This window comes from Gasterosteus aculeatus, chromosome 10 (genome assembly GCF_964276395.1).
Source record: "Gasterosteus aculeatus chromosome 10, fGasAcu3.hap1.1, whole genome shotgun sequence".
NCBI lineage: Eukaryota > Metazoa > Chordata > Actinopteri > Perciformes > Gasterosteidae > Gasterosteus > Gasterosteus aculeatus.
This window is the reverse complement of record NC_135697.1, coordinates 16899186-16918811: the sequence shown is the minus strand read 5'-3', so window position 1 is coordinate 16918811 and position 19626 is coordinate 16899186. Positions and strand designations below refer to the sequence as shown.

The following is a 19626-nucleotide window of genomic DNA, read 5'->3' as shown; positions in this document are numbered from 1 at the left end:
GAACTCCACACCCTGTTCCGACCGGCCGGCCTGGTGGACGCACTACCCGCGGGGACGCCGTGCGACCACAGGGGGGAGAGAGGGGGGGGGGGGGGGGCGTGTGAGCTGGTGAGGTGAAGCGTAAGACAGCCAAACTGGGGGAGGGGCCAAAGGAGAAAAGATGGCGTCGTGTGCTTTCCTGTCGGGGGGGGAACCTAAAGCACGGCGCGTCGCACGGCGCTCACTGCAGGTCTACGCCCCCCCGCCCCTCCCGCCCCCCCTGCCCCCGCCCTCAACTAAAGTGCTGCTGTTGATGGGTTTGCCTTGTACCCTTTTCTTCTCATTTCCACCTCCTCCTCCTTCCTCCTCCTCCTCCTCCTCCTCCTCCTCCTCCTCCTCCTCCTCCTCCTCCTCCTCCTCCTCCGTCCTCACAAGTCTCCGTGCCGACTCTCGTACTTGTTGATGATGTTCCGGCAGCGGCCCAGCTCCTTCCTCATGTCGGCCACCTCCTGCCGCAGGGCGCCGTTCTCCCGCTCCAGGAAGGCGGCGCGCACCGAGATCTGGTTCTCCTTCAGGCGCCGGGCGTCCCGCGAGCGCTTCGCCGCCTCGTTGTTCTTCACGCGCCGGCACCAGTACTTGTCGTCCTGTCGCGGGGCGAGAGGGGGGGGGGAGAGCGGCGGGTCAGATGCGTGATGTTAGTAGCGATTCTTTATCTGAGAAGATTTATGCTTTAAACTCTATTATTCAGTATTTCATTTGTCATTTGTTTATGAAAATAACCAAACTCGTTGATGTTGTGATCTGGATCTCAGGCATGTTTCCCTGCTCCTCAGTGGGGGGTTGGTATCGAACAGACAGATTAATCTACAACCCCCCCCCATAAATAACAGAAGCTTCCGGAGCTGCAGCTGCTCCGCACTGAACCGTGAAAGCAGGAGCCATCGATCAGCGGTGCTCTTATTGTGAAATGAGGCGAGCGCGGAGACGCCAGCGGGCTGCGTGGCGTCCTCTTTCTCTCTAAGGCCACTTTAAATACGGCTTTATTTGTGATGATTAAAGAATCCGAGCCAATGTGACAACATTGGAATCTGTGTCTGAACGACGCTTTTCTGTTAATAATTGGGTATTTTGAGAAGTGAGGCAGGTCGCTGTCATTTAATAAAATCCTATATCATATAAAAATATTACAAATATCAAATATTTCCACTTATTTTAAGGAAATCCCAGAGAATAACGACATCCTCAGAGGGCTGTTTTTGCAGCATTTGTGCAAAAATCAACTTTACAATTTCAGTTTTTTTCAGAATCATTCATAAATAATATGGTAAAGAAACAAAAGTCTGAACATTCATCGATGCGTCATCAAACAAAGGACAATACATGTTTTAGCCTGTCAGGATCCTTATTACAAAGGATTGTGGGAGGTGTAGTACCTTCTGCTCATTGGGGACCAGCATCTTTCGGGCCTTCTTGATCATCGGCTGAGGCTTCAGCTCCTCGTCGGAGAAGCGGTGCCGCCGCGGGTCGAACGCCTCCTGGCCCGGCACGCTGGACAGCGCCAGGTCCGCCGGGTCAGGGTCAAAGTTCACCGTTACGTCGCTGGTGCCGTTGACGGCCGCCGGAGGCCCAGGGGGCCCCGGAGGACAGGTAGAAGTGGGAGCCTCGTCCTGAGGCGCCGCCCGTCCACCTGGGGGGGGAAGAGAGAGAGCGTTTAAAGAGGCTCTTTATTTAAAGTCAACGGCGTTCAAATCTGGCGGCTTTGTGAGCGATAGTCAGATGAATATAACCAGAAGGGAGCCGGAATGAGAGAGGACAGCGTGATCAGCGCTTATCGTCTTTAAATAATCTGCTCCATTCCTCATTTAGCTGTTCAATCAGCACCATCATCTGGTTCCATCTGCAGATTAGAACCCGTCTGCCCCTGCCAGGGCGGGTCACGTGTCAGAGGGCGGCGGACAAGCTAACGGCTAACATGCTAACAACGATGATCTCGTTTTAACTTTTCCTCTGAATGCGTCTCGAGCTGCAGGGTGTGATGTGACGACTGAGGGTCCATAAGACAAAAAAACACTCCAAATATAAATATATTCTCAGAATATTTGGAAATGCACTATTTTAAAACCGTTACACTTTTCCTTACACATTAGATTATTAGTACAATATACAACATTTTTATACATAATAATATATTTTTCTAATTATTGTTCACTACTTTTCCACGTGTTGTTGGTTAATGGTGACAGCAGCAATTATTAGCAATTTTTACCATTTTATGGCCTGAAAGGATTCTACCAAAACTACACAAACATCAAATAAACTGTGTGTGTCATCAACTCATCAAGTCAATTAAATGAACATTTCCTTTGAGAAATTTGTGAGACTACACCACCCGGACCACTCCACCCGAATCACTCCACCCGGACCACACCACCCGGACCACTCCACCCGAATCACTCCATCCGAATCACTCCACCCGAATCACTCCACCCGGACCACTCCATCCGGACCACTCCACCCGAATCACTCCACCCGAATCACTCCACCCGGACCACTCCACCCGAATCACTCCACCCGAATCACTCCACCCGAATCACTCCACCCGGACCACACCACCCGGACCACTCCACCCGAATCACTCCACCCGAATCACTCCACCCGGACCACTCCACCCGAATCACTCCACCCGAATCACTCCACCCGGACCACTCCACCCGAATCACTCCATCCGAATCACTCCACCCGGACCACACCACCTAGACCACTCCACCCGAATCACTCCACCCAAATCACTCCACCCGTACCACTCCACCCGAACCACTCCACCCGAACCACTCCACCCGAACCACTCCACCCGAATCACTCCACCCGGACCACTCCACCCGAATCACTCCACCCGGACCACTCCACCCGAATCACTCCACCCGAATCACTCCACCCGCACTACTCCCAACATCACGTTCCAAACCAATTCAAAATGGCTGAGGGGAGTCGTTTCCCTGCACGTTGAAACGCTCGACGCCGGAGTGACGCGGAGCCGCCAGCGGGGGGCGGCGGCGAGCCGGAGAGGAAGCGAGCGGGGCAGCGAGTTCACGTCATGCAGGATTTACAGTGCAGCCAGCCGGGGAGAGCAGGAGTGTGTTTAACCCTTCGGGCGCAGCGCAGGAGAAGCTCTTTAATATCAGCGGATGCAGAGACGCAGGGATGAAACCCGAGGGATCTTGTGTCTGTCGCGTGTTTCCATGAAGGTCTGTGGGGAGACCACACAGGACGTATGTTGGTGAAAATCAACGTTGTGGAATTAAATAATCTAATAAATCACATGTTACAGGACAGGGGATTGAAGAAGGATTCAGTGGAGTCGGGTCCGGATATTCTGGGATGCTTCTCCTAAATCTGCAGCAGATGAGAACTTCCTCCTCGCTGCTTCCGCCCTGCAGCTCCGCTGCATTACTTCATCTCTGTTCACACTCACGTCTCCACGCCGGGTGCTCATCGCACAATTTCTTTCCATTTTGTATATTTCCGATGATGTTATTATTCTTTCTGTTTTGAGCCGTCAGTCATTTTATTACATGGCGGGTGGAGGGCGAGAGCAATGCATTGTGGGAGTGTAGACGCTGTGAGTTCTAGTTCAGACTTGTGTCAAAATCAACCTTCTCGTTATAAAAAGCGGCTACACTCTCCGTATGTTCCGTCCACGATCTGTACATTTTGTGAGCATAAATCCATCTACGATAAAGAATCCGAGTGTTCGGAGCTTGGATTTACAAACCATGAATGCGTCATGCATTTATAATCCATGTAAAGTCTTTCTCTTTCGGTCGAGCCAAAGAGTGGAAAACCTTTTTCAGGTGTATACAGTTATTTTGGGCTTGATGGACAGATACAGCCTGTTGATTGACCTGTCGTCCTGCAGCGTTTGACATTTTGGCAGAGGAGTCCAAACCCCGATTGTTCTTCGGTTTTCCGGGCATCCCGTTGTCGTTAACGTTGAAGTTTGCTCCCGGATTAAACGACTCAACTTGGCAACGCGCAAACAAATGACTCCGCGGAGCCGACGCAAGAAGGCGAATATCCTCTCCAGTCAGAGCTCAAGCTGAACACCACCAGGAAAGCCCACCAGCGACCACAAAAGAGACCCCTAATAAAGGGTCAATGACACACTATACAGTGTGGTTCTGAGCAGATATAACGCAAAAAAGAGACAAAATACTGGATTTAAATCCGCTGAATGTGTTAATAAGCAACTTTCTGCTCAACTTCATGAGTTACGAATGTGGCCAAAACAAAAACTGCTACTGCATCTTACTTTCATATAATCATTCGTTACGTATCTTTGCGTTTTACGTTTCTGGACCGATGTTCGAATATTGCGCAATTGCGTCTAATTCATCAAATGATCCCCTCAAAAGTGCTGATGATCATGGATCATCCTTCCATAGATGAACCCCTTTAGATGCCGGTCCTTTTCACAGCCCACAATGCAGTGCAGCAGATGCGGTCCTCCTCATCCGCCTTCAGGCCCTCTGGTCCATCTGTTTGTCCGACTTTCATCAGATGAGCTGCTCCCGGGTGATCTGACTCTCTGGCAGCTGGACACAGCTCATCCTGCATAAGTCGGCCCAAAGCCGCGTCCTAATAACAACCGTTTGGGGTAAAAAGTTGAAACTGGTCCAGGAACACGGGTCTCTGGCCGGTACCGGGTGAGGTTCATGTCTCTGCCCCCCCCCTCCCTTCCATCAGGCCTTGCATATTTAAAAAACAACCACTGCTCGATGTTTTTTTTTAATTCAAAGTGGCCCCTGTTTCCAGCACAGAGAGCGCGACGCGAACGCTCCCCGGATGACCTTCAGAAGGTCGCGCCTCCGAGCTTTCATTTCTTATTCATATTCCTGTCAAGTCAAGCAATCCTGCTTGAAATCCTTCATTTTAAAAAAGAAACAGCTGCCGCATTATCCAGGATGTCAATCACAGGAAGCGCTGCAGGAGGTGGAGCGCTGATCCTCGGACGCATTCTGATGAATACGAGCGATGCGTTTGTAACTTCGGGACGAGGAGAGCTGCTCTCTTTTGGGGGAGAAAAACCCGACTTTTTTCGAAAGAGCTCCAACCGAGAGAAAAAAGATGAAAAGAAGTCAGCCGCCATTTTGCTGCAGTGTTCAGGGAGCGCAGGAATCATCGGCCGTGGGCGGAGACGCCCACATGAGCAGAGAATAGAGAGGTGGAGGTTTGAGAGGCAGGTGAGCAACGCTTCCTCCTGAATAATCGCCTCGCTTGATCTAAGTATACTTTGACTTGATGCACGTACGGTCCACCTGAAACCAACCAACTCAATGCAGGAACACCCAAAAACGTCCACCTGAAGACGTAACAAAAGCACAAAAACCTCATTAAAAACACCCTGAACTTCAGGGGCTCTTCCTCGTAGTCATTGACATCATCGTCATACAGCAGAGGATTTACCTTCAAATGAATGATTTCTTCAATTATACTCATGATGTATGAATATGAAAGTAACAATTCACTCCTCTCGTGAGGCGTGGTGACAGGAGACAGGTGACAGGAGACAGATAACGATAGGAGACAGGCTGACGCCTATCTCTACCATGGCAACAGACAATAACCGGCGGTTTATCTCGTACAGTCGAAACAATCACGCAAAGCAGTTCAAGGTCCGCTCGGCGACGCCTTTTGCAGCGCTAACATAACTACTACAAGTCCTTGAAGCAGTGGCCTCAGAAGTAGAAGTAGGAGTACTTTTTAGCAACAGAACCTTTGTGGAAGTATCAGCACAAGCAGTACCATTAAGTAGCAGTACCGGTATTAATTTTCAGAACCCTCAGTAGCCCGAGAAGTGCTCTCTCTGATATCAGCAAACGCAGCACCGGTGGTATTAGCAATGTTAACAGTGTTAGCAATATTAGCAGTGTTATTAGTATTAACAATGTTAGCAACATCAGCAGTGTTAGCAAAGTTAGCAGTATTAGCAGTCTATTGGCAGTGTTAGCAGTATTGGCAGTATTCGCAGTGTTAGCTGTGTTAGCAGTGTTAGCAGCATTGGCAGTGTTAGCAGTGTTAGCAGTATTGGCAGTATTCGCAGTGTTAGCTGTGTTAGCAGTGTTAGCAGTATTGGCAGTATTCACAGTGTTAGCAGTATTGGCAGTGTTAGCAGTATTGGTAGTGTTAGCAGTATTCGCAGTGTTAGCAGTATTGGCACTGTTAGCAGTGTTAGCAGTATTGGCAGTGTTAGCAGTATTGGCAGTGTTAGCAGTGTTAGCAGTATTCGCAGTATTCACAGTGTTAGCTGTGTTATGAGTGTTAGCAGTATTGGCAGTGTTAGCAGTATTGGCAGTGTTAGCAGTATTGGCAGTGTTAGCAGTGTTAGCAGTATTGGCAGTGTTAGCAGTATTCGCAGTATTCGCAGTGTTAGCAGTATTGGCAGTGTTAGCAGTATTCGCAGTATTCGCAGTGTTAGCAGTATTGGCAGTGTTAGCAGTATTCGCAGTGTTAGCTGTGTTAGCAGTGTTAGCAGTATTCACAGTGTTCGCAGTGTTAGCTGTGTTAGCAGGGTTAGCAGTATTCACAGTATTCACAGTGTTAGCAGTGTTAGCTGTGTTAGCAGTGTTAGCAGTATTCACAGTGTTAGCAGTGTTAGCTGTGTTAGCAGTGTTAGCAGTATTCACAGTGTTAGCTGTGTTAGCAGTGTAGAACAGCAGCATCAGGTAAAGACCGGCGCTGGATTTACCGGCTCAGAGTTGCGGACTGTGAGCCAGCAGCTGTTTGGTCCAAACACAGAGACTCAGGGTGGAATGTGATATAGGAAGTGAGTTACATAAGGAGGACTGTAACGTAAACACACACTGTGTTTGGCCTCTTCCACTACTCCTCGAACGCATCGGATCCCTCCGGGGAAGTTAACGATGGCCGCTCTCTCAGGGCCCAACAATCACTTCGGTCTGTTTTGTGATTCATTCATTGTTTGGTCCGTGTACTTAATTAACGTCCACATTGGGGCATCGCTTGTAAAAAACAAATCCCCAAATCTGCCCATTTACAATCGGAGAAAGGAAACATATATTCACAGATTGAAGTAGGTGAAAATAACTAATAACAGAAATGTGTTTTGGTTCACAAACACACACACACACACACACACACACACACACATGCAACTGGACACACAAGTTTAGTTTTACTACTTTAGTACTTTATTTGTTACTATTGTTTGTGTTTTAATGTAGTTTGTTAGAAATCTTAAAGAAAAATAATTTAGTTTTGGAATTAAATTAAATTATCTTTTAGTACAAAAAATAAAAAAAGAATGTAATCAGTGTTGGATAAAAATCTGCCTCCAAGTCATTTCTGTACAAACACGGTGACCGTTTTATTATAATTTCATTATCTCAGCTCACATCTGAAACATCTGGTCCTGGGCTCGGTCCACGGTTTCACTGACACAGACACAGGGGCACGCGCACACACACACACACACACAGACAAACACGTCCGTGTGCACACACCCGAGCAGCAGGCCGGGACTCGCCTCTGCACACGCAAACAAACACAAAGCCAGGCACGTGCACGTTGACACAAGTGTGCAAGGACGCCAGTGGACACACAAAGAAAAACACACACACACACACACACAGACACAAGAATCAGAAAAGACTCCAGGTGACACACCCCAGGAGTCTTGTTCCTCAACACAACGAGTGGGAGTTATGTCACCACGCGTTGTCAAATCAGGGCTCGGGCAATAGTGAGAGCCGATTGTGAGACACTAAAACACATTTTAGAGACGTGCAGAGACGCTGCGCGGTGCAGAGACGTGCAGAGACGCTCCGCGTGCCGCAGCCAAACGTTGTTTTATGAGCGTGACATTAAAGGGAGACCCACCGTGACTTCATGCATAACACAGCAGCTGGCACATGGCACAATCTGGGAGGCAAATATGATTTTAAATAAATTCCAAAAGCATGCACGTGGTCTCTGAGCGGAGAGGACGGTGGTGGTGCGTACGCGTTGGTGCACATTGGCATAGTTTCTTGCTTTGAATGATAAAGGTAGCATCAACGGGAAAAGGTCATGTTTTGAAAAGGTCGCATTAGGAAGCAAACTAGGAACTATTCGTTCGTTTGTTTCAATTTGTGGAAGTCAGGGGCAGAATGGAAGAGATTGCTGCCGCTGTGCGAATGTCTGCACTTATCAGGGAATAACTAGCAGTATATGATCCCGCTACGCAGACACCTGCTTAAAATTCAATTGAGAATATCCTCCCTCGCTCTGTTAACTCGGCCATCCTACAGTGTTTATGCTCTCCGTAATCTCCACTGTTTCCTCTCCCTCTCCTTTCCTCCCCCACCCCTCCCTTCCCCCTTTTCTCTTCCTCTCTCGCACGCGGGCTCTCTCGCCCTGATGATTTCTGCAGCGGCACGTGACGTGGCGGCTGCACATGGCCCGATCGTGTGAGAGACAGCGAGAGGGGAGGGAGGGAGGGAGGGAGGGAGAGACTCTTGACTCCCTCCCTCCCTCCCTCCCTCTGTGCAGAGTCGGTATCTTGTTTAACCCCTCCTCTGCCAGCACCAATCAGAGGCTTGGATGCACTGTGCACAATGCTCCGGTCCCTCTGCGGACGCACGGCGGGCCGAATGGACCTTTGAGTGCACGTGTCGTGTCACTGATGGATCGCTGAAGGGTTCGTCTAGACGCTGGTGTTGGAAATGTTTGTCTGCGGCGGCGTGGCCCCCTTTTCACGTACTAACGGCTAAAGGTGCGTTTTAAAACACTTCTGAATCCAGTGTTTCTATATCGTTGAGTATTCAGCTTAACGTCCGTGCATTAAAGCAGTGGTTCTCAACAGGTCCGGCTCCGGGACCCAACATCACCCCTTAATGACAAGCGACCCAAATACTACCTGAGACAGTACGGAGACAGAATACGTCTGCCAACACAAAAACAAGCTTAATGAAAAAAACAAAAGAGCCAGCTGGTAGCGATGCTAGAGAGGGAACTATTCCCTTTTACAGTCAATTAGCTAAAAACCCCAAAGTGTACCTTACACTTTGTATTACAACATACAAAACAATTAAGAATCTTTAGACATTTCAAACAAACTCGAAGAAAAAAGTCGAAAAAAGAGACAGATGACCTTTGAACTTTACAGATCTATGACAAACACTATGAGGAGCAGCTTTTGCACAAATTCAAAATAATTTAAATAAACCTGGCACACGCTGCTGAAAACATAACACAAAACAACGAGCCGGCAAAAAACAACAACACTCCGCTGCATTAAAAAAGTCCCTTCAAAATAAAATCACAGGATGAATTTTTTTTTTTTAATTCTAATTTTTATTTTCCCAGGCAAACGGGTCCCACTAGTGGGTCGCAACCCACCAGTTGAGAATCACTGCATTAAAGTGCACGTGAAGCCTGAAGCCAGATTTAGACCCCCGTATGGGACGCAGGTGCACGGATCAAATTCTCTCTCAAGGTGCCGTCAACGTGAGATGAAAAGTCGACGCTGCACACGTCAGATCGGACAAACGGCGCCGTGGCTATCGGTCCGAAGCCGGGAGGAACTTTCTTTCCGCGCCGCTGAGTCCTTCGCGCAGCGACACGGATTCATGCAGAAAGAGAAACTGTGGTTTTTAAATCAGCACCGAACGAACCAAATCCAAACCCACCAAGTGCATCAGACTATTACAACCAGTTTATTTTATTTTCCATCTGCCCCCCCCCCCCCCCCAACCCCCCCTCTGCAGCTCTGTAGTAACACTCGAGCTCCACGGGGACCTGAGGGATTTCTGGATGGATGCATCATGCTCAGCTCAGTCACGTGTTTAGAACTCAGGATGAAGAGAGCGCGCACACACACACACACACACACACACACGCACACACACGCACACACACGCACACACAGACACGCACACACAGACACGCACACACGCAGGAGCACGTTCACATTAAACAGTCGCATGCAAATGCCGAAACAAAGAGGACACTCGTGTGCAAGTGTGAAGCTCAGCGAACTGCACACAAACACACACAGATGGCGTGTTCATGGAGAAGCACTCAGTACACACACACATACACACACGTACACACACGTACACACACACACACGCACACACACGTACACACACACCAGAGGTATTCACTCCTCTGCCTCCTTTCATCTCATTTTGTAAATTTCTTTTCTCATTTTTTCTCGCTCGGAGCGACTCTGCAGCTCGTTGTCACGGAGGAAAACGTCTCCCGTCTTTTTCTTTATAAGTCGGAATGAAAAGACAACGTTCACGAATGTTCCATTCGGATTTCTGAAAATCGGATCCTACTGGGCAGACTCTCCCTTTCCCTCTCTCCCTTTCCCTCTCTCCCTTTCCCTCTCTCCCTTTCCCTCTCTCTCCCTTTCCCTCTCTCTCCCTTTCCCTCTCTCTCCCTTCCCATCCTCTCCGTCTGTTGCTGTGCACAAGCTCATCGTAGAACACATTGTGTATTAAATTCAATGCGAGCCCAGAATGACTGCACAGCGGAGGCACGTGACACCTGTCAGCGATCAATCATCATGACGTTGGCTGTGACGGGTCCTACAAGGCTCTGAGAGTTCAAAATGAAAACATCATCAGCATCATAACGAATGGCTTTGTGGTTTAAATTCGCCGTAACTGTAATTTCTCACACTAATGGAAAAATAAAAAATAAAAGGCAAACCAACAGATGTTCCTTTCGTTCTGGTTCACATGACAAAAGCATCAGAATGTATAACTGATGAAAACAGGCTGCTGGGGAGAGGAGAGCTGCCGTTTATCACACGGGGATATAATTAGATCAAATCCTGCTCTGGGTATTTCTGAAGGAGAGCGTGAGTTAATGCAATGCATCATCAGGGGTCATCGGGGGTCACATCACTTCACTGCAGCTTCTGCATCCGACTGCAGCAGCCGCGTGAAGCGTGACCCAGCAGGGTCTGGACTACGGTTTGAAGACCTGAGTTTGGCCAATAAACCATCCAACGCTTGAAATATAAGAACTGTGAAAAGGTCAAATGTGGACTAAAGCGTCCCCCGCTTTATGGTCTGTTTGACGCTAAATGGGCCAGAGGAGTCGCCCCCTGCTGGTCACTACAGAGAATGCAGCTGGGCAGTAAGAAAGTTCCTCTTATCACCTGTTTCTGTTTTAAAATATTCCATTCTCCTCCCTAATTCCTCCCTTACTCACCGTGATGACACTCCGGTCCTCCCATCATGCCTTGCTGCGGCTGCTGCTGCGGCTGTTGAGGTGGGGGCGGCGGCGGCGGCGGCGGCGGTTGTGGCTGGACAGTCTCCAGTCCCAGCAGCGAGGAAGAGGAGGATGAAGAGGACATGGAGGAGGAAGAGGAGGAGCAGGGTGGAGGAGAAGAGGGAGGGCACTGGGAGCTCTGGTTGGGCACCGCCGACTGGGAGCTCTGGGACCAGACAAAATGTATCATCAGCGCTAAAGTATCTGGGCGTAACAACCCACGTAAACACGGCTAACCCTGGGAAGATAGCAAGCTAACGAGCTAATAGGCCAACTAGCTAACAGGCTAACGAGCACTTGTCACTTGCTACGATGCGTCTGACTTCTGTTTGGGTGAATTAACGTCGCGTCAGCGGTTACCTGGGAGGGGATCTGGGCGCTGGTGGAGCTGGGCCCGTTGCCGTGCATCCCCATGCCGTTCTCCGTCAGGAACTCCTCCAGGTCCATGTACTGCAGCTGGAACAGGCCTCCGTCACACGGCAAGGTCCTCTCCCACAGCAGGGGGCCCAGGAACGCCGACTGGGAGTTGGGCCGCAACGCGGCGGACCCGGGGGCCCCTCCGGCCCCCGCCGCTGCCCCGGCCCCGGCTCCGCCCCCGCCGCTGTTGCTCTGCGATTCTTCCTCAGAGTCCGGGGGCTTGTCTTTGTCTGGAGAGAAGCAGAAGCGCGTTGGATTCGTTCATCCTGAAGGCGGCAGTGAAGCGTCCCTCGAGATGTGTCCTCAGAGTCCTTTTGATTTTACATGTACGACGTAAGTAAAGAAAGCAAGTTCGCCGTTTGATGTTACCAATCCCCCAAAGACAAAAACACATACAACAATCTGATACAATTCCAGACACCGAATGATTAGTTCACATCATTCCATCACACAATGTGCACCAGGACCAGGATCAGGACCCTGGTGGCCAGATGCAGGACTCTCAGGTGTCGCTCATTGAGCGCGACAGTCACTCATTTCGGTCTCTAGTCACGCACTCCCGCCACACGTCCATTCCCCCCTCCGTCGACCGTAGCGTCCAGCGTCCACCCCCGACAAGATGTCCCTCCAAGGTTTTTTGAAATGTTGAGAGCCCTGCAGGCCACAAGTTTGTGTGACAGGAGGTCACAGCTCAACAAAGGTCAACACACACACACACACACACTCACAAATCAGCCATGTAAACGCTGCTAATGCAGCCTCACTGCGTATGACCATTAGCTTATGCTGGCTAATGCTAACTTCAGCTGTCAATGAGTCGGTTTGCTGACTTTGAGTCTCCTGTTTCATCTTTAAATGACACATGTAACTATATAGTTGATCAAAAGGACTTAATTTAGTTTAAATGTCTCGTCACTTTTTAAAGGGACACATCTGTGGTCATTTCTGATGGACAGATAGCGTTGATGGTGATGGGGGGGGGGCTGAGGACCTGTCCATTGCTTTCTGCACAGCACTTAGTTGTGATCATTAAAAGGCAACTATAAATAAAGTTGACTGACTGAACTCTGACCTCCAGCACGAGGCGGGGGGGGGGGGGGGAGCAATGGAAAGATAGATGTCCACATCTATGAAGCATCACGAGAAATAAATAAATGCAGCAAGTAACGCGACGACCAAACTTCACCTGCACGCAGAGTGATAGAACCAAATAAAAATAAATAGTCATAAACAAGGGTATTGGACCCGGGCCGGGACGTAATGAGACAGAGAGCGGGAGGACACAGGGAGACAGGGAGAGCGTTGGGAAGTTTTAATTTAAAGGGATTAAAGGACATTGAGTGCTGGGAGATTACAACGTGGGACGAGCAGAGGGAGAGAGAGAGAGACTCTGACCGCTGGTCCATCTGCTATCGTCATCATCATCCTCTTCCTCTACCCGACAGATTCTTTTCAAATGGACCTGCTCAATCTCAGAGGACCTGAAGGATTCAAGGTGACGTTGTTCACAGTGGTCTCCATTTCTACACGAATAGATGTTTTAAACTTGGCCCTCACGGCCTCTTTGTGCAGAACCACCGTCATGTGACCGCTGCGTAGCCCGTTAGCACGTTAGCATTTTCCCTTTGAGGAGCATAGAAGTCGGCTCCCCTCTGACTGATCCTCAAACTACTCCAGCATTCTCATTAGATGAGGCAACGCGTCGGTGGACTTTTAAGTCACATAGTTTCTCTTTTCCACTAATAAAAAAAAAAAAAGCATTTTGCAAAAACGTTTGGGTTTTTGTTTCGCTTTAGATACTTTTACATATTTAGGCACAACCTTACAGGAGCGAATCAAGCATCGCTGCTTATTGTGCACTGCATGAAGCTGCCAACAGCCGCCACACCGTGCAGCTTCACAAACATGGCTGCAGCAGCAGGCCGATATGAGCGAAAAGCAGCAGCATAAAAAGGCCACTTCAGGGGAAAGAAGGAAATCCCTGTAGGAGCAGCAAAGAAAAGAACAGCAGGAGGGGACGTGAAACAAAGAAGAAATGAAAAGAGAGCGTGCGGGAAAAGATGAGGGCGAAGAAGAAAAAAATGTAAATCAGCAGAGGGACCAAAGGAGAAGAAGAAGAGGAGGAGGAGGAGGAGCTGAGCGAGACCATGTGAGCGAGGAGAGATGAGCTGGATGGAGTGGGTGTCTGTGAAGGCGTCAAACAAAGCAGAGCAGCGAAAACATTGTCTCTGGAAAGAGGAGAAAAAAACATCACAGAGCGCCCCCCCCTCACCCCTCCTCCCCCCCCCCCCCCCCCACCGAGCATCAGCCATCAGGAGAGCGAGGAGGGGAGCTTTGAGGAGGCTGCAGCCGAGGCCTCCGAGCTGCTCCCGGCTCCATGGAGAGCCCGTCAGCCGCGCTCACCATCACCTCCCCCCCTCCCCCTCCCCCCCTCCCCACCCTCCTTCCTCCCCCTGCTCCTGCAGCGGCACCGCGCGACCACCAGGTGGCGTCCGACCACCCGGGAGGAGAATTAGAACAGTTTGTTCTATCTGTACTTGAGAGGGTCGACTCTGCGTCCTCACGAGACAAAACAACAGAAGGTGGATCTTTGCATCGTCCGTTTCGTGCCCAACGAAGACCAGCGTGTGAGCGCAGCTCGCTGGGAGTTATGAAAGGGGGGGGGGGGGGGGGGGCTGGTTAATATGTGTCATGGCAGCTGGTGGATGGGAAACGATTCAATCCCACTCACTAACCTTTATTTATTTAAACAGAGCAGAGGAGCAGAAACAAACTGCTGCATTTTTGCAGAATTCACTCCAGATTGCAATTCTTTTTTTAAACCCTCCTCCTCCTCCTCCTCTTCATCATCATTTCATTCCTCCGCAGAATGCATAAAGGAAGCATTTCATGTGCAAATCCAACAGGAGAGAGTTGAAGTGAAAACTGTGTTTGTGTGTGTGTGTGTTTGTGTGTGTGTGTGTGTGTGTGTGTGTGTGTGTGTGTGTGTGTGTGTGTGTGTGTGTGTGTGTGTGTGCAACCAGGGCCTCTGCAGTTTACAATCACACCTACTACACACACACACACACACTTTTCTTGTGGTATTCCTGCACAGACGTGTGGCGATAGATAAAGGCTCTGAAATGAATACATATGATTTAATTATGTTTATTGTAAAAAGCAAATATGATCACAAGATTTAAACGCCATAGAAATAATAACATTTAAAGCCCACAACACAAATGAATTACACATAAAATTGCAATAACATTTCTGCAGGGCCTTCAAATGTTTCTAATAAGATGATTATGTACTTTATTTTGAAGCACTTACTATAATACAAAGTACAGCACTTGTACATTAACAGGTACTGTATTATATTGTAGTGCACTTGTAGTACATTAACAGGTACTGTATTATATTGTAGTGCACTTGTAGTATATTAACATGTACTCTAGTATATGTGAATGCCCTTGTAGTATATTAACATGTACTGTATTATATTGTAGTGCACTTGTAGTACATTAACATGTACTGTATTATATTGTAGTGCACTTGTAGTACATTAACATGTACTCTAGCATATGTGAATGCACTTGTAGTACATTAACATGTACTGTATTATATTGTAGTGCACTTGTAATACATTAACATGTACTCTAGTATATGTGAATGCCCTTGTAGTACATTAACATGTACTGTATTATATTGTAGTGCACTTGTAATACATTAACATGTACTCTAGTATATGTGAATGCACTTGTAGTACATTAACATGTACTGTATTATATTGTAGTGCACTTGTAATACATTAACATGTACTCTAGTATATGTGAATGCACTTGTAGTACATTAACATGTACTGTATTATATTGTAGTGCACTTGTAGTACATTAACATGTACTGTATTATATTGTAGTGCACTTGTAGTACATTCACATGTACTGTATTATATTGTAGTGCACTTGTAGTACATGAACATGTACTCTAGTATATGTGAATACACTTGTAGTACATTAACAGGTACTGTATTATATTGTAGTGCACTTGTAGTACATTAACATGTACTGTATTATATTGTAGTGCACTTGTAGTACATTAACATGTACTGTATTATATTGTAGTGCACTTGTAGTACATTAACATGTACTGTATTATATTGTAGTGCACTTGTAGTACATTAACATGTACTGTATTATATTGTAGTGCACTTGTTGAACATTAACGGGAGTTTTCTCTTTATGATCCTGCAATGACTTGTTGGTATTTTCCGTACTGTCCCTTTAAGACGTTTCTCCTGTATAGGAACCCTCGAACATAAGAGACACGCACGGACACGCGCGCACACGCACACAGACGTGCACGCACTCACCTTTCATCTCGCAGCAGTCCTTGGCGGCTCTCTGGTCGGCCTTGATTGGCAGCTGGAGCAGGGTCTTCAGGTTGGTCATGGAGGTCAGGTGTCCGCCTTGGGGGGCACTTCCGGTCGGGCTGCTGGCCTCAAACTGGGGGCTCGCGGCCCCAGCAGGGAGATCCGGCGGTAGGAGCTGAGTGAGAGGCCTGGACATAACTTCAAGCGAGGAAGAGGAGGAGGTGGAGGTGGGAGTTTAGGGGGGTGGGGGGGGGGGGGACTTGAACCTGATCAAAATAATCCAATTAGCGACACTAATTGACAGCCGCGACGTCAAAAAGTGCGCGCGTTCAAGATCTCCACCTGATATCCCGCTTTCCCTCTTGTCCCATGGAGAAAAAAAAAGAAGAAAGACGGGGGGCTTATCTCCAAAATGGCACCATGTCCGCGGAGTCTAACGCATCCCTGCGACGCGGCTTCTTTTCATTTATTGCAATAGCTCGATAATAAACGCGCACAGGAAGAAAGATTGAATCTTGGAACTCTGCAGCGACAGAAGTCTCCCCCCCCCCCTCCCTCCTCCTCCTCCCCCTCCTCCGGCCGTCCTCCTGATTCGAGTTTGTTACGATTAAATAAAAATAAAAACTCTCAGACTCACCCCCGGGTCCGGCTAATCGATCGATGGATCGATCGATCGAAGACTCTTAGTCCGGAGGTGGGAGAGCGAAAATAAAGAATGGAAGCGGAGAGACGCGGCGGTGGAGTCCCATGCAGAGCGCAGAGAGAGAGGAACCCAACTAAAAACAACTTGGGATTAAATATGAGCGAGAAAATATAAAATGAAGCAAATAAAGAGAATCCCCCCCAAAAATAATAATATCCAGTAGTAGGAGAGTCAGAGAGAAGAGACCGATGGCTCTTATTTTCCTCCCTCTCTCTCCCTCCCTTTCTCCCCCCCCCCCCCCCCCCCCTCCTCCGCCCCCTCTTCTCCCCCTCCTCCCCTGTCCTCTCTCTCCCTCCCAAGTCAGCTGGAACCAACACGGGCCGCTCGTGTGACGTCACCGCTCGCGGGGGGGGGGGGGGAGGGTCTTGGGGGCGTGGGTCGTTTGCATAGAGTGGCCACGCCCCCACCCGCCCACAAATGTCCTCCATAACGCGGTCTGCGTTCAAGAGCGCCTGGAAAAGCTGGTAAATCTCACCGTTTTGTTCTTTCAATGTGTTAAAGGTGCTGTTCTGACTTAAAACAGTGAACTGTGAAAAGGTTTCTCCGACATACACAATATGCACGTGTCCTCTCGCTTGCACTGCTATTCATCACTATAGTTGCTTTGATATGAGCTGCCTGGTTTTTTGGAGATGTTGGCAGTAAATCACTGATGTAATGTGGCACTGAATCATCGGGGAATAAAATGTAAATGCATTTTTAGAAACTACAAAAAAAGGCAGGTCATTTTTAGTTAACTAAACGGTTTGCTGCGCTCTGATTCAACGGGCAGCTCGTATTTGTTGTTCTTCTGGTCGCACCTGGACGCAACACGTATTTGCGTAAGAACACGACGCCTCCCCGGGATCTCAGCCAATGGCAGAGCGCAGCCGCGCACAAAGTCCCGCCCACCCGAGCTGTGCTCCTTCCTGGATGGACCGTGAATGCACCCCGCCCCACTCTTCTGCTCTCACGCTGTCATTTACCCCCCCCCCCCCTCCTCCCCCCTTCCCTCCCCACCGGCGATGACCACTGGCTGAGTAGTAAACCCCTAAAATACAGAGCCTCGAGACGTCATGATGTTTAAATGTCTGCATCTGACAGATGTGTTATTAAGGCGAACGCTTTGATGCCTGCGGGCGGATGTGAGCGCAACATCTGGAACGTTCTGTATCCGGAATGTATCTCAAATGAAACCGTTTGATTTGTGTCCATGATGTGTGTTTTTACTCGAGAAATGCTTCCATCTAAAGCTCCTTTGTCTTTAATCCCACTGAAACGACTCGCGGGTCACGTTCGCCTGTTTTTCTCCTTCCTAAACGTCACAATGTGCCTCTCGCGCAAGGAACACCGGAGAAGCACGTGGCCTCGGCACGCGCCGACTGTTGCCTAGCGGCGGACCCGCCGCGTCGCGATTGGCTGAATCTGGGTCACTCGCTGCCTCTGCCGCCGCCCCATTGGCCAGAACTAGGTCACAGTCTCCGCCCACAGGTTTCCCCAATGCAACTGCCGCGTGACGGGCCGCTAAAGCGGGGCGGGGGGGGGCGGGGGGGGGGGATTAGTGTTTGGAAGAAGGGAAGAAAATCCAATTGGTTCTTTATAGCAGATTCATTAAAAATGTACGATGGTAAATACAAAAAGTAACACGTACAGAAGAATAGAAGTACAAAAATACAGGAATAAAAATAGTTAAATGAAACTCAATATTATTAATAGTTAATACATTTGGTTGATTCTGTGTGGTATTGTGCAATAGATTAATTTTCGTTTTTATTTTTATCTTAACTAATTTAAAAAGTACACTTTTCATTTAATTAGGTTGTTTTTTGTCCAGAATCAACCCCCTGAAAAATATGCTTTGGATAAAGAAAGAATAACAACGTAAGTAAAAAACCTTAAAATAACCGTCATGTGTTTGCTTTTCTGTGCAGAGTCAAAGCTGCAGAAATAAATCCACAACTTCAACAACGGGGAAGCAAAGGCGTAAATCACCCTTGAACGCACCACATCGAGCGTTTCCTGTTGGTTCATTACTGAGACGCAGCAGCTGCATTGTGGGAACAACAGTTCTTGGAAAGGACCTGGACAAGCCTGCACGTCCTCTCTGGGTGACAGAGGGCTGTCAAGTGTACGGCACCGGAATGCGCCAGTAGTAGGAGTCCAAAATAACCCTCTGTGCGTGTGCGCGCGCACGCTGGCACGCGTTAGTGAAAGTGAGGTGCAGCTGGACTCCACTGATGTGCGATCCGAGTTCCATGAACCATTTCGACATTTGGAGCCGCCAACCCCCTTCGTCCTTCTCCTGCGGCCCGTTTAAAATGTTTAGATGGCGCCATCTAGTGGCCGTTTAACAGCGATGCCCAGATTGACGGTGACGGGATGAGCGCAAAGTCCTGCTACGTTGGTTGTTTAGGGTTCAATCCAAAAAACAAAGGTGAACATTTAGCGGACTCTTTAAACTGCTAAAACGGAAGAGGAAAAACTGCTGTACTTGCTTTTAAAAGTGGTCAAGCGTTTGTTGCAACCAAGTACGTTTACTTGGTTGCATTTCGCAATGTGTCAGAAAGGGAAACGGAATACAGAAATATTTTCGTGAACGTTTCAAGTTTTACTTCATATTTTAGTTTTACTGTGTTCAGACTGACGATTAACTGTACTTCTTACTGGGATTTAAAGGTTATTAAAAAAGGATGCCCAACAGTTTAATGTTCTTTGTATCATAATTAATGTAATATCTAACCAGATGTTCAAAAGTCACCGAGAGAAAACTTTTCATAAAATTGGCATAATTATACATCAGCAGCAAAAGTGTTTTTTTCATCGGAAACTGAATAATCAACTTAATTATTGAACTGGATGACCTCATGGTGGAATTTATTTTAGGTTTAAGTTTATCAAATGTTTAAACCAAATG

General features: G+C 48.2%; 1 protein-coding gene and 1 long non-coding RNA gene across 2 annotated transcripts; one reads left to right on the top strand and one right to left on the bottom strand.

Moving 5' to 3' along the window:
• Positions 1-376: 376 nt before the first annotated feature.
• Positions 377-17005, bottom strand: dbpa (D site albumin promoter binding protein a). Its single transcript, XM_078081346.1, has 5 exons — positions 16031-17005; positions 11623-11909; positions 11203-11428; positions 1413-1666; positions 377-623 (listed from the first exon to the last, which is right to left on the bottom strand). Exons 1-5 carry the CDS (start codon positions 16224-16226, stop codon positions 408-410), a joined length of 1179 nt encoding a protein of 392 aa, XP_077937472.1. The 5' UTR covers positions 16227-17005; the 3' UTR covers positions 377-407.
• On the top strand, positions 16993-19506 carry LOC144383540 (uncharacterized). The gene is made up of 2 exons (XR_013450979.1): positions 16993-17197; positions 18644-19506. It is a non-coding gene; the product is annotated as an uncharacterized LOC144383540 (long non-coding RNA).
• The last annotated feature ends 120 nt before the right edge of the window (positions 19507-19626 follow it).

Bases quoted from the DNA above. Each gene is read 5' to 3' on its own strand.
- dbpa (XM_078081346.1), bottom strand. From the start codon at position 16,226: ATGTCCAGGCCTCTCACTCAGCTCCTACCGCCGGATCTCCCTGCTGGG. The intron at 11,429-11,622 runs GTAACCGCTGAC...GTCTGGTCCCAG, and splicing joins GCGCCCAGATCCCCTCCCAG to AGCTCCCAGTCGGCGGTGCC. The intron at 1,667-11,202 runs GTGAGTAAGGGA...TTCCCCCCCCAG, and splicing joins AGGACCGGAGTGTCATCACG to GTGGACGGGCGGCGCCTCAG.